At 33.3% G+C, this 15,545-nt stretch overlaps 1 protein-coding gene across 6 annotated transcripts in view; it reads left to right on the top strand.

Moving 5' to 3' along the window:
- MEMO1 (mediator of cell motility 1) overlaps positions 1-15,095 on the top strand; it is a 141,776-nt gene extending 126,681 nt beyond the window's left edge. For all 6 annotated transcript variants that reach the window (XM_033425228.2, XM_049696346.1, XM_033425231.2 and 3 more), the window contains one exon: positions 1,043-15,095. In XM_033425228.2, the coding sequence (XP_033281119.1) occupies positions 1,043-1,174 (132 nt within the window). In that variant the 3' untranslated portion in view covers positions 1,175-15,095. The remainder of the gene's footprint in view (positions 1-1,042) is intronic.
- Positions 15,096-15,545: the final 450 nt, after the last annotated feature.

A 15,545-nucleotide genomic window follows, 5' to 3' on the forward strand; every position in this document is an offset into this window, starting at 1 on the left:
ACGTCTCAAGAAATATGGTCTTACTAATTTTTTGGTTTTATTTAGTGTTCTTGACTTTATAAAAAATAAATGGAAGATTCTGCTCTTGAGTTTTAGATATTCATAATTTAATAAAGCAAGGCAGATGACATGTATATGTTTTTCTGCTTATAACAAAAACAATATTTCATTTAAAGACTGGTAAAGAGGCAGAAGTTTTGGTTAGCTGGATTTTCTAAAGAGATAATAACATTAATTTTTTTCCTAATAAAACTGAAATTGAAAGAAAATGAGAGACTCAAAAAGAAGACAGTGTACACTCAGGAATGGTTAGAGGAAGTAATAATGGGCTCATTGTTTGGAGAGGCAGAGAAATACTGGAGTTGGTAATGTAGTCTAGAATAGTCTAGGGTAGGAACCAAAAGGTCTAGTATTACTGTGATTTGAAAAATAGTACATTGTGGATTTTTAGGAAAGGTCTTCTCTTAAGCAGTGTTGATTGACTGGGAGAAAAGCCTGTTAAGGGCTTAAATTGATTTATGAAATTTAAACTAGAATAAGCTATACTAATTTACCAAAGTTTGAATTGGGTCAAATAAAACTTTAGTAAAATAAATGATGAGCCAATTCACAATTAAAGTAAAAACCCTGGTATACCTCTTAGATTTGGTAGTCAATTTATATACATTTAAAATTTCAGACAAAGAAAAGACTCCAACATTTCAAGACGAAAGTGGCCAAGGTTTGGTTTAGAGAATAGAAAGAAAGATACTGTGATTTTTAAAATTTTTTATTTATTTATTTTTTAAAGTGCCTTATTAAATACAAGGAGAGGTAGAGTGGAAGATGACTGATATTTATCAAGAAGCTAGATTAGGAGAAGTTCTTTGAGAGAATGAAATAAGGAGTTCTTTCTTTTTCCTATTTAATATGGGGTGACGAGAAATTCAAGAAACTAAGAGTGAGAGAGAGATCTAGGCTTCAAAGTTAAGCTACCAGCACATTCAAAGAGTGCTCACTTTTTTGTGTGATGTCTGTCATAACCAAATTTTTCTTTTTCTAGGCTATCACAGAGCTGCAGAAGAATGGAATGAATATGAGCTTTTCCTTTTTGAATTATGCCCAGTCAAGCCAGTGTCGAAACTGGCAAGACAGTTCAGTGAGTTATGCAGCTGGAGCACTCACGGTTCACTGAAGCTCTGAATCCTCAGGGATGCCACCTGCACATACTCATACTCTGTCCAGGGTCCCAGCCTAACCCTTACCAAGATACTGGTCCTGGTTTGGGGGGATTCTGAAACCTCAAACTAATGGAACTTTCTTCTCTTCTTTTCTAGTAGGTGTAGTCCTTCCTTAATTTCAACTCATTAAAAAAATGCTTTATAGTTTAGAGCAGTGGAAGGAAGGCTGGCATCAAAATATTTTGATCAAAAAAAAAAAAAGGCAATGTAAAGGCACAGTTGTGGCAGTCAGTTTTTTGAAAGTTAACTTGTAAAGCATTTACCATATCCTAAATTTGCACTCTTTGCAGACTTGTGCACATATACTCCGCTTTCAGAATAGTTTTGCAAATTGTACACAAACAAACGAAAAGGGTGGAAGCTTTTTAATAAAGAAATTGCATTTATAAATGATCTGTATTAGAATATAAAAATCTCCAGTTATAGTCAATTACTACCCGTGTTGTACAACAGATACCTTCTATTTTAGTTGCTAATAAAGGGCTACACAACTCAAAATAGTCTGATTTAAACTTATTGCTCTGTGGTACATATGAAAATTGTTTTTTATTAATTCCATTTCAGAATTTTTATGTTAAAAGTGGTAAACTTTAGCTCTTATGTAAAAATATGTTAGGATGTATTTTTATATTTTACATATTTATGTGATTTTTTTATCACAGATATTAGAATCATATTTTAAAGTTAGCTTTTAAAATTACATACAGTTTGCCTTTTTATGTGTGACATCACTTTGTGTCATTACTGTATTATAACGCAATATAAATTCAAGATTGGTAAAGAACATAGGTGTAGTCCTGTAATTCAGAGATAGTGCTTGATAGGCAGTAGTCTGCAAATGAGGAAATACTGAAGAATGTTCTTAGTGGTTTTCAAATCATTGCAGACCATACACTGCTGCTATGCTTTTTTAGTGCTTCAAGCAATTTGACTCTCTTACTTGAATTTTTAGCAAGAAGTCATTAACAGTAACAAAAAACCACTGGATTTTCTTACAGTTCTACAATTTTTTTTGTCATGATTTTTGGTGCGGCTCTTCCAACTAAAATAATGGTATGGTGTTGTATTTCTTCCTTTAGCATAGACCAATCGTAGTCACTTTGGCAAAAAAAAAAAAAGTTAATTCAATTAGTTAATATGGGCCATCATGTATGTACTAGATTATACCTATTTTAATATAACAGTGGGTATTATTACATTGGAGAGCATTTATATCTTCAGTGTTATGCCAGAATAGCACAATTTTTAGATGCCTTGCACCAATTTTACTTAAAGATTTGCATTTCTTACTAAATACCAACTTTCTATACTCAAGAACTGAGATAAAATACTGTAATCTTTTGGATTCAAAATTACCCACCAATCCATATGTGGAAATTATATTCTTACATATTAGTGATTTATTTCCCATCATTCAGATATACTTTTGAGTACTGTAAATATTTATTCCTTATTTATTATAGAGACTATAAAAATTTCAAAATTGACTACAGAGTACATTTTTAATGTTTTCTGGGTATAAAACTAATTACATGATTATTACAGAAAATTTAGAAAATGCTGATAGCTATAAAGAAGAGAAAAAAAATTACCTGCAATCTCACTATTCAGAGATATACACTGTTAATATTTTTTGTATTTCCTTTCGGTCTTTGTCTATGCTATTTATATGTATGAGTGTGTATATGTGTTTGTGTGTGTGCGTAATAACAAAATTGAGATTATGCTGATCATATAGTTGTATATCCTACTTTTTATAACTGACCATCATAAGTACTTCCCCATGTCTTTGAAAATGTGATTTTTAGAAATGGCTGCCTACTATTCTATTGTATGAATACAACATGATTTAACCAGTTCTCTCTTTGGATATTAGATTGTTTCTAATGTTTGACAACTATAAATAATAGTGGGATGGACATCTTTGTATGTGAAATTTGAATTCTATATTAGACTAGTTCTTTAGGATATATTCATGGGAATGGGATAATTGGTTTAGATGGTGAGAACTTTTTAAGCTCTTTAAAATATGACCAAGTTATCCTTCAGAAAGATTGTACCAAATTAGCAGTTTATGAGTACTCATCATACTGCCGCTTTTCCACTATTATTTTTTCTAATCGTTGACAATTTGTTAAGCAAATAATTGGTTGTTCTTTTGATCATTCTATTAAGAGTGGCTTTATAATGAATTATTTTTTTCCCTTCTGTAATTTTATAGTTAATTGATTAATAAAAAACACAAGAGGGTTGGTAGGTTGAGTGGGCTATAGCCCTCTGAGTATGTTTACTGTACATTTAAATCTCCAAAGTACTTCAACATCACTTTACTTTATCCTGGAATATGAGCTATCTTTCTTAGTCATAAAGTAGAAAGAGTTCCAAACTGATAGTTAAGTGTTGGGTTCTGGATCTGCCTCTGCCACTAATTATTTGTCTCACCATAAATATTTCATGTTGTATCAAAACTTTAACTGTAAAATGTAGAGGTGATCTTTTAAGCACTTTCCGGTTTCAAAGTACTTTGATCTTGTGATTTTGCTCTTTAGAGATTCTAATGTCATTTATGTTTAAAAAACTACATGGTTGAATTGGATTAGAAGTATTATCTTTTGATTTCAACTCTACATACATGAAAACGAAAGTCCTTTTTTTAATACAAAAGGGAAATTAATTTGCATTACTTAATGCAGTTAATAGTACCTAAATTGTTGAACTTAAGCTTTCCTGCTTTAAGTGCCTTTAAAAGTATTTTTATTTGAAATATAAAATGTAAAGGAAATTTTATGTAGTTCTATACAGTTTCTTTTTTTTGATATACTTTTGAGTTATTAGCAGCAACTTTTTTTTAAACCTTAGATTGCACAGAGCAGTATATTCATGGATTCTTCATTATTCGGGTAATGAGTCCTTGAGAAATGTATGTTAAAGATTAGCTCAGTGAGCAGGTAAGTAAATGCTCTCTGTCTTGGGTGGGCAACAAATCTTTTATACAGAGTAGGGATAAAGGATTATTCAGATTCCAGTGTTTAGATATTCCAATGGAGATAGTAGGTGTCCTGAGTTAGTTAATGGTTATTATTGCAGATCTCAAATTTTTCTTTGGTAGCAAATAGTTCATTATCGTAGATTAGAGGTTGGTAAATGTTTTGTGTGAAGGGCCACATAATAAATATTTTAGGTTTTTCAGGCCATCTAGTCGCTCCACCGCTATTCACTTTTGCCATTGTAACACAAATGCAGCCATAGACAATGTGTAAATGAGTCATTGTGGCTGTGCTTCACTCACACTTTATTTACACAAAAAGATGGTGAGCTGGATTTGGTCCATAGGCTGTAGTTTGCTGTCCTAGATGGTATAGTTCACTTGTAGTTCAAATTACTGGCTAGTAATTTAAACTGCAACAAATGGTTGTGAGTTTCTGTCATTCCAGCCCTCTCTTAATTTGATGTAGTCTGGCTGGCTGGGTTTGAATGTTATTTAGGATTATAAAGGTAAGTGGGAAGTGGGTATGGGAAACTAGAAACTATTAGGGAAAAAAGCACTTTGAAGCCCTTTTATTTGCTAGAGCCCATTAGAGTTTTGCTTTGCTGCCATAGTTAATCAAAAGAGTGATGAGTGGAGGTTGTGATTGGTGGTTGCAGATTATATAAATTATTCTTAAGCACTTGGCTACCTAGATGATAGTAGAGGGTGGAACAGATAAGAGAAATTGTGAAATGTGACTTTATTTTGCCATATAAAGAAAGACTGTTGGAAAAATAACTACCATCTTCCATCACCATCACTTTGTTTAAGACCCCCTCAAATTCCTCCCATATTTAGGAAGGACATAAACTTAGGATAAAAGAGAGTTATTTAAGTTGAATGACTTTAAGTTGATGGAAAAATTGCTCCACCTGTTCTTTTCTCATCTACTCTGTATCACTGAAAATTTCATCAAGGAGTAGTATCAGTCCACAGACTGGCAGTTGGAAAGTGCTGTGATACAGTTGCTGAAAGATCTAATGTAGTTATAAAATTATTATTGATAAGGAGATGTAGTAAACCACATGTACTCTGATATTCAGACTAAAACTTTTATATTATTGTGTTAAATTGTAAGTGCCACATATCAAAAGTGACATTGTGAAGTATAGTGTTCATAAGGAGGCAGACTGAAAATTGTAAGCGCCACATACCAAAAATGACATTGTGAAGTATAGTGTTCATAAGGAGGCAGACTGAATGTTGAAAGTCTTGAGTGGGATGCAAAGAAATTGGTGATACTTATTTTGGAGAAAATAAGTTTAAAGAGAGGGAGTTTTCTTCAGATATTTGAGTGACTGCCATGTGTAAGAAGGAATAGAATTGTTCTGTCTTGTTCTAGGTGGAAAAATTAATTATAAGAAATGGAAGTTTCTGGTTCCACATTTAAGGAGAATTATGTGTATGAGAATTTCTACATGAAAATCAGCTCTGTCCTCATAAAATCATTGGAAGTATTCGCACAAAAGCTAGATCAGTGGTTCTCAAAGTAGGAGCCCTATACTATCAGCATCAGCACCACCACTGGGGTATATTACCTGTGTAGACCTGAAATTATGGATCACCAAGCTGAAAAAAAGCTAATGGAATTAGTATAAATAAAATGGAACTTATTTCATTTGTATAAAACTGTTAAGGGAAATCATTTTTAAATAAAAACTGATTTTGATCATTTAACACTAACTTTCAACAGAGATTATAAATTGATGATTGTTACTTAATTGTTAGTGAAAGTGACTTAGCTTTCCTAAATCTAAAACAGAGCTATATCAGTATCAGAAAAGGGTATTGAGGGAGCTTGCTCTTTTTATATTATATTATTTTAATGTCAAAATATTGGGAGGGGAACCAAGAGCAGCTGGCAGATAAGTTTTCTCTGCGCTTTTCCTCTTTTCCTATGCTGTAAATATGACCGAGTGGCATGTCACAGTATTACATTGACCATGCTATATACATTTGGTAAAAGTAATGCTGGTAACTGGAACTTCTGCCTTTGTAACGTAATTGTTGTGTATGGAGTTTGTTTGCCTATCCTAAGTTAATTGACATGTTCTGTTTTTTGGGTCCTCTGTGAAGAACCGTAGAGTTTTACATTTGTCATTTGTTCGAGGGTTCTCCAGTGGTCACAGAGTGGTTTGTACCCAGGGCTTATCACATTTACAGTGTTTGTATTTAATTCTAATGCAAGGTTTTGGCCATCACCCTAGAAAAATAATGGAAAAAATTTAAAGCCAGTTCTCCTAATTTTGAAAGCCATATAATGCAATTGGTTTTTAAATTGTACACTATATTGAAATGTATATTTCATACTGTATAAAGTGAGGTTTGTAATTTTACTAGATACAGTCCTATTTTTTTCCTATCAGCCTAATAAGGAAACCAAAGAGAATGTTATTAACTTATTCAAGGCCAAGTGTATTCAGCTATGAGTAAGACCTTAGTTCTGGTCTTTAAGTCTGCCAATGTAAACTTTGGAAAATATTTTAATTTTTGTGACCACAGTATTCTCTGAATTACTTACTGAATGTGATATTATATACATTTAAGTAAAAAATATTAAAGCAAGATGAAAACTAAGAAAATTAGAATGACATGTGAATGACATCATATAAATGACAAGACTGAGTTTTGTGAGTTTTAAAATTAAATACCTAGACTGTTGAACTAGATTTAATAAAATATTTTTACCTTAACAATTTTATAAATGGAAATTCTTTTCTAAGAAGTTTTTTTTTCCATTTAAAATTTACCCATTTAAATCTAGCACATAAGAGACTTCAGTTGGTATTGGTTCAACTTTGATGAATTGAATTTTAAAGCAAGGAGAACAAAAGGCAATCTTTATATGAAGTGTTTTCTAAAGGACAGGAAAACAAACCTTTTAACTGGAAGCAATTTTTAATTGGCTTTTTCCATGTTCAGTTTTTGATTGTGGAAACCAGCTTCCTTATTAATTTTAAAAGATGGTAGAATTTAATATTCCTAGACTCTATGTAATGCCAAATGAATGATAATATAAGTGATCTGGTAAATTTGAAACCATTGGCCCATGATTCTTAGCTTATATTTTATAATATCCTATGGTGTTTACTGTTATTTAAAAGTGTTACAGAGTTTTTAAAACAGCTAATTAAACTGTGTTTTAGCTGTTTGTCCAATGACATGTCTAGCCAACTCTCAAGTAAAAAGATGTTTTGAGGTGCTAGAAGCTTTGCACTGGAATCCATTTTCAGCTTTGCCAGTGAGTTGCTACTGATTTGCTGGAACAAATCATTGGTCTTTCCTAGAGCAGAGTTTATCTCTTTATTAATGTGTGTTAGAAGTGAATAGTATGACTCCTAAGGGCCTTTCCACCTTTGACTTTTTATGATGATAATAAAAATACCTTATTATTTAATATATTGTACTTTTAACATATTGTAATTTAAAAAAATATGTTTCACACCTTTTTCTTTTCTCTTAGTCTCAACAATAAGTAGGCCAGACGTTACTGTATTTTTACTGATAGAGACTCCGAGGCCCATACAAATAACATGACTTATATAAGTTTGCATGGCTAGTTAGTATGAAGAGCTAGCAAGAATTCAGCTCTTCTAATTTTTAGTCTTGTGTGTTACAAATGCTATACCATATTATTATTCTATGTTTTGTTTTTGGTGCTGGCTCTTTGAGATATCATATTGAATTCAAATAGTAATGGGTTTGTGCAACTTTAGTGAAAATGGGAATGATTCATGTAAACATCTACTTTGATTAATTCAGGCAAAAATAGATTTTTTTTGGTGGATTAAAATACTCCTAATAACTGCAGACTTCTGTTCTCTTTGCTGGGAGGTTTACTTTTAGACCTCAAAATTCTGTGCTATTGCTTGCATCGTTAAAAATGCACTTCTTCTTTGTAATGCGACTGTGACAAAAAATGAATTTAAGTTTTGTGATTTCTGATGGTGAGACTTTGCAGCAGACACTCTCACCATTCCAGTTCATGCATTAACGTGTCCTGCAAGCACCTGCGACTCTGCCTTGGATTTTCTCACCTGCACACAGGGCAGACTGGAAGTGCTAGGAAGATAATCTTCTGGGAGCATCCCTCAGCCAGTGATAGATGGGAATCGGAGAATAATTATTCCAGCTTCCTTGCCCTTCTGGTAATACTTTGAGGCGTGTTTCATGTTGTTTCCTAGAGTTTCCAGTGGGGCTGGACCTCATTGCCCACAACAGGAGACTGTTAAATATGCATTCTTTATTTTCTTCCTCTTCTTCTCTGTCTCACTTCTCATTCCTTTAACAATGTTTTCTGACATTACCTCCCAAATGAGATTCTTGTCTTTGAATCCTGTCTCAGAGTCTGTTTCTGGGGTAAACTAAAACATGTTTGATTTGGGAAATAAGTTATTACTAGTGTTCTTGTTAGATATGAAAGATTTTTTTTTAAGGCAATTATTTTGAACAAGATCTAAAACAAGTATTTTAATATTCTGATTCTTTAATTAGTCTCATAATCACATCCATGTTCAAATTAATTTCCTTAGCTTCATTTCCTAACAAAGGAAAGATTCAAGGTAAAACTCTTAAGTAGAAGTTCAGGGTAAATATCTTATGTGGAAATCTTTCTACCATATCTTTTTGTCCTTCTAAAAAAAGTTATGGCCTGATTTTCCAAATGCTTTATAAGGACACACTGGGTTATCTATTTTGGTAGAAATTGAATTAACATGGAATTTGGTTCAGCCAACATTATAGATTATTTTCTACTTGAATCCAGCCTTCTCATCTCTTACCAGGACCTGCTTATTCACAATCCGTGACCAGGATTAGCCTTGCTGAACGTTGATTGTAAGGATAAATTTAGTTCCTGGCTAATTTCCCCAAAGATTGCTCTGTGGTCCTTGTTAACTCAAAACTTTTTCTGATTTATTAAAGATTAAGAATATGGAGTTTTAAAGTTGAATAAGCGCTATGTTAAATTCAGTGTATTGTAAGTACATCTTTTGTAGTTCTTGGATACCTTTTTTTTGAACTAGAAATAATGATTTTTATATGTTTTTAAAAAAATTGATGTGGGAGATTTGTATTCCTTTTAGGTATATGTTAGTTATCAGTCTTCTTTTTTCCATGTAAAAATTGTGTTTGTATGTCTGAAATGTATTCTCTATTGATTTGGTTTATGCGATGGAACATGCATGAATTTAACCAAGTTTATAGTTCTATTTATAGGGCCATCCTAAGATTAGCACGCACAGATATTTTTCCATAGGAAAAAACAAAACATTTAAAGAATGTATTTTAATTAGTTATCCTTTTTGTAAAGTAACATCTTTAAACATTTGTATTTTTTTTAAGCAAAAATACCAGAGAGTGTATACAGAGTATTTTCCCTCAATGCAGTTGCCTTGTGGTAACTTCACATTCTGCCATGTTCTTTTGAATATATGACAGGGCGTTTATTGACCTTTGAGGTTACATTTGTCTGTTAGAAATGTTCAAAGGTCAGCTGGGTGATTAAATTGGATAATATGGTCTAGGGGGAAAATAGTTACAAAGGAGTAAGTCTGACTTTCTCCTGGGACCCATCAAACTGGTCTAAAGTGGAAACTGTCTCCTCAGAATCTCTGCAGTGGCATATTGGAAAAAGCTTGTAGTCTATTAAAGTAACTATTCATTTGTAAATATAAGTTCTGTTATTTCAAAAACATTAATCTTGTTATTTTTTAGACATGTTACTTCCCAACAACTAACTAATTTATTATCAAATCCAGTCAAGGCTTTTGGCATTTCAAATATCTCAATATGATAGATTGAAAATTTGGAGTAAGAACCGGAGATGATTTTTAAAATGTGTCAAGAAGGCTGTCCCCTTTCCTGAACACTAAATATTTTGTGTAAGGAATGTTAGATCAAAAATGTGAAATATCTTTTTACAGTCTTTACTGGAAGCTGATTCTTTGTGCTAAATGTGAACAATCTCATGATAACTTGATGTAAAACAAGCTTGAAAAATTGTCTCTTTTCAAAAGTTCACATATTTTCCATCACCAGTAGGCCCTTATGCAATACCTCTGTACTAAGTATTCAAGTACAACCTGGACTTTTTAAGGTTTAAAAAGTGCTCCCTGCCTACATTAATGTTAAGTACTTGTATTTAACAATGTTATATTTCTGAGTGTTTGTTAATTTGATGAATCTTACAGTGTTAGTCTGTTCCTGAAAGTTCTACTTGGTACAGTTGTCAGAGAAAATTAACTTGGATGAAACAATGATGCATGTTTTAATAGTTAAAATATTTTAAAATTTCTATTTAAAAAGTAGATCTCCATAATTGACACAGATAATTTTGTAATTTCTGGTTCTTACTGTTTTTGTGTTAGGAAAATATTGTACCTTGCAGTGCTTGATTTACATTTTTTGCTGTTTGAAAAATCTTCACATTTATTGTCTCAACAAATAATTTTTAACTAAATGTTTACATTATTGAATGAGGGAAGTTGAACCAATTGTTATTACTAAAACTGGTCTAAATTTAGGTCTAGTGTTTTGCATTAGGTTTGTGATTGAATATCTGAAGGATATCAGTTTCCACTCAGGTATTTACATTAGAATTGATATTGGATTCAAAATTGCTTGATTGTAATTTACATTTTAAGTGTAATGTAGAGGTTTTGCATTATTAGTGTTGTTTTAAATTTCTACCTTCATTTAGGCTTGTTTATAAAATGCAGATTAAAAAAATTTTTAGCTAATAGAAATTTAGGTAAATGTACAGTATTTAAATCATTAGTAATTTATTACTTGAACTTTTGTTCCTTTCGTTCAGTGTGTGATAACAGCTTTTATGTGGTACAACTACATTTCCTTTTTTTTTCATTGAAATTTTACCTCTTTAACTGAAGTTATATCTGTCTATAATAGCTTCAGGTTTCTGTAACCAACTCGTAGATGATTGAAGTTACTCTTGATATAAAATGAATTATAAAAATTATTTTTAGCAAAATTTTATAGTAATTTCAATACCACATGGTAGCAAAAAGCTATCTGGTTAGAATCTTTAGCTTTTCTTGTTAGTTTCTATCCTATTATTTTCCCCTCCTTAAAAAAAAAAAGTCTACATTGCCAGTACCTTCTCTACAATTTAAGGAAAACTACATATTTGAAAGTGGAGTTATTTTCACTGAATTTTAGTCTTTCTGCCCAAGATGAGCAGCACTGTGATAGGGAGCTATACTTCTCTCTCTTATAACAGAGTTTGCAGCACTTAATATTCTTAAAAAATAAACCTTTACCAAATTTTGTACTTATTTGCAGATCAGCCTAGGAACACCCTCAAGAAAGCAACAGTGGATTGTGTAGCAAAATAGAGATGCTGAGATTACTGAGCTTGGGGATTTTATCATGTTCACTGAAGAATAATAGTCTTTCAAATAAAGATAATGAGGTTTATATAATAAATGGAAAATAATATGAATAGTCAAAATATTGTTTAAAAAATTTAAACCCTTTTTAAGGCAAACTAAATTGGTTATTCCTAGGAGTATCTGTCTTTCATCTGTTATTCCTAGGAGTATTTGGGAACTAAAGCAGTAAATGCCAAGTTTTATCTGTTTCTCTCCCCACTTTTAGTTAATTGATACAAGTAATTCAACAGTAGTATTACTGGTTTAATTCTATAATACTTGTTATCCCCTAACGTTTAAAAAGACATTGCCTCAGTCCCTAAAGTAATCTACAGATTCAACACAATCACTATCACAATCCCAGCTGCCCTTTTTTGTAGATTTTGACAAGTTGATGCTAAAACTTATATGGAAAGGCAAGGGACCTAAAATAGCCAAAACAATCTTGAAAAAGAACAAAACTGGAAGACTCACATTTCCTGATTTCAAAACTTACTACAAAGCTACAGTAGTCAAGACAGGGAGGTACTGGCATGAAGATAGACATATAGATCAATGGAATAGAACTGAGGGTCTAAAAATAAATCCTCATGTATGATCAATTGATTTTCAAGAGTGTAAAGATAATTCAATGGGGAGAGAATAGTCTTTTCAACAAGTGGTGCTGGGACAACTAGATATCCACATGGAACAAACGGAAAAAAAAGACAAACTGGACTTCATCAAAATTTAAAACTTTTTTACATCAAAGGACATCATCAAGAAAATAAAAGAACCCAGAGAATCGGAGAAAATTTTGCAATCACACATCTGGAAAGGGACTTGTATTTTATATATATATAAATAACTCACAACTCAAAATGAAACTCAATTTAAAAACGGGCAAAGGATCTGAATAGACATTTCTCCAAGGAAGTTGTACAAATGGCCAATAAGCAAAGATGCTTACCATCATTAGACATCAGGGAAATAAATGCAAATCAAAACCACAATGAGATACTATTTCACACTGGGCTGGCTATAATAAAAAAGATAGATAACATGTGAGCAAAGATGTGGAGAAATTGGAGGCTTTGTGCATTGCTGGTGGGAATATAAAATGGTGCAGCCCCTTTGGAAGATAGTCTGGCAGTCCCTTAAAAAGCTAAGCAGAGAGGTATCTTATGATTGACCCAGCAGTGCTACTCCTACCTACATACCTAAGAGAAATGAAAACGTGCCTGCACAAAAAGTTTTACATGAATGTCCATAGCAGTATTATTCATATAAAACCCAAAAAGTAGAAATCAACTGCTGAATGGATAAAATGTAGTATATTCATAGCAATGGAAAGGAATGAAAGACTGATACACTCTACAACATGGATGAACCTTGAAGACATCATGCTAAGTGAAAAAAGCCAATTATAAAAGACCAATTACATGACTCCATTTATATTAAATGTCCAGAATAGGCAAATCTTTAGAGACAGAGAGACGAAGGAGATGATAACTAAAGAGCACAGGTGGCACTTCCCTGGTGGCGCAGTGGTTAAGAATCTGCCTGCCAATGCAGGAGACATGGGTTTGAGCCCTGGTCTGGGAAGATCTCACATGCCGTGGAGCAACTGAGCCTGTGCGGTAGAGCCTGTGAGCCACAGCTACTGAGCCCACATGCTGCAACTACTGAAGCCTGTGCACCTAGAGCCTGTGCTCCACAACAAAAGAAGCCACCCCAATGAGAAGCCCACACACCACAATGAAGAGTAGCCCCCACTAGACGAACTAGAGAAAGCCCACATGCAACAATGAAGACCCAATGCAGCACCCCCCCAAAAAATAAAAAGCACAGGTGTTCTTTTATGGGGTGATAAAATTGATTTTGGTGATGGTTGCTTAAGTCTGTGAATATACTAAAAACCATTGAACTGTTTGATTTAAATTGATGATCTGTATGGTATGCGAATGAAGCTGCTAATGTTAATAAAGCTGTTGGAAAAAAAAAAGATTACCTCTAAGATAAAACATGGTGATGTGAAGAAAGATACTGATCTGTATCCGTTCTTCTTTTCTCTTTATTGTATTTTTGTTTTCCTGTATATTGAAAACAACGACGACAGCCTACTTTTGTAGTCCTGAAGAGGCTGCTTTAACCTGGGAGAAACTTTTTCAAGATAGCTCACAACCTGTGGCTTCTGGCAGTAGGTAATCTATTCATTCTCTTGTATCCTTAGGCTTGACTTTTGGTTTTTTTTTCGTTTTTCCCTACAATTCATTTTTTTTAAAACATCTTTATTGGAGTATAATTGCTTTACAGTGGTGTGTTAGTTTCTGCTTTGTAACAGTGCATCAGCTATACATATACATATATCCCCATATCTCTTCCCTCTTGCGTCTCCCACCCTCCCTATCCCACCCCTCTAGGTGGTCACAAAGCACTGAGCTGTTCTCCCTGTGCTATGCAGCTGCTTCCCACTAGCTATCGGTTTTACATTTGGTAGTGTGTATATGTCCATGCCACTATCTCACTTTGTCCCAGCTTACCCTTCCCCCTGCCTGTGTCCTCAAGTCCATTCTCTAGTAGGTTTGCATCTTTATTACTGTCCTGCCCCTAGGTTCTTCATGACCTTTTTTTTTAGATTCCATATATATGTGTTAGCATACGGTATTTGTTTTTCTCTTTCTGACTTACTTCACTCTGGTATGACAGTCTCTAGGTCTATCCACCTCACTACAGATAACTCCCTTTCGTTTCTTTTTATGGCTGAGTAATACTCCATTGTATATATGTGCCACATCTTCTTTATCCATTCATCTGTCGATGGATACTTAGGTTGCTTCCATGTCCTGGTTTTTAATGGAGAGTGGAACTCAGGAGATAATACCCAGCAGCCCCATGTTTGTGTGCAGGAATGGTGTTAGGCATGTTCTCTAACTGTACTTGTGGTCTCAGATGCTTTTTTGTGGTCCCCTCCAAGGACCTTTCCATCCCTCCCACCCCCCAAAAAAGACCCCACCAGCAACGACCCCCTTCTTGCCCCTTTTCCCTCACTCCTTTACTGTTTCTCCCTCTTCCTTCAATGAAACACATCAAGGAAAATAGGACCTTATAAGTATGCGATTGCTGTATTTCATATTCTTAATTAGCACGCATAAATTTAGCATTATCTCCTAACAGGCATTCTTACCATTAGTCATGCTCCTTTAGTTCATTGTCCTTCTAAATATTAGTGTTAGTTTGGGTAGCCTTGAAGTGTATTTAATATAAGGAAAAGGGTGAAGGGAAGAAATAACCATTTATAAAGTTACTGGATTTCATTGCTAGTGGTAAATAATGTTTTAATCTTTTGCCAAATGAACAACACCTTTTAAAAGGAAAGGAAAAAAATTTTATGCAAATGTTTGTAAACATGTATGTAAATATGTTGTTTTCTTACAAAAATCATTAATAAAAATGGATTTTTAGTTTCTTCTTGAATGGGGTTCCTTTGTGTGTAATAGGGCAAATTTTGCAAGCCTAAAACAACACTTAAATCTCAGTTTCTTTCATCATATGACATCAGAAGGGATACAGCTTTCTCTATTTTGTCATTTTTTTATCCTGTGTCTCTTTTTCTCCCTTTATCTAAGAAAGAATGTCATTTTTTTCTTCTTTTTTGGGTTGAGGCATAATTGGCATAAAGTATATTAGTATATATTGGAAAATGGTCTCCACAATAAGTCTAGTTAACATGTCACCATAGAGTTATACAATGTTTTTTCTTGTGATGAGGTCATTTGAGGTCTACTCTCTTAGCAACTTTCAAATATGTAATGCAGTACTATTAACTATGGTCACCATGCTATACATTATATCCCTATAATTTATGTATTTTATAGCTGAAAGTTGGTACCGTTTGACCCATTTCACCCACTCATCATTGCCTGC

This window comes from Orcinus orca, chromosome 13, assembly GCF_937001465.1.
Source record: "Orcinus orca chromosome 13, mOrcOrc1.1, whole genome shotgun sequence".
Classification (NCBI taxonomy): Eukaryota; Metazoa; Chordata; class Mammalia; order Artiodactyla; family Delphinidae; genus Orcinus; species Orcinus orca.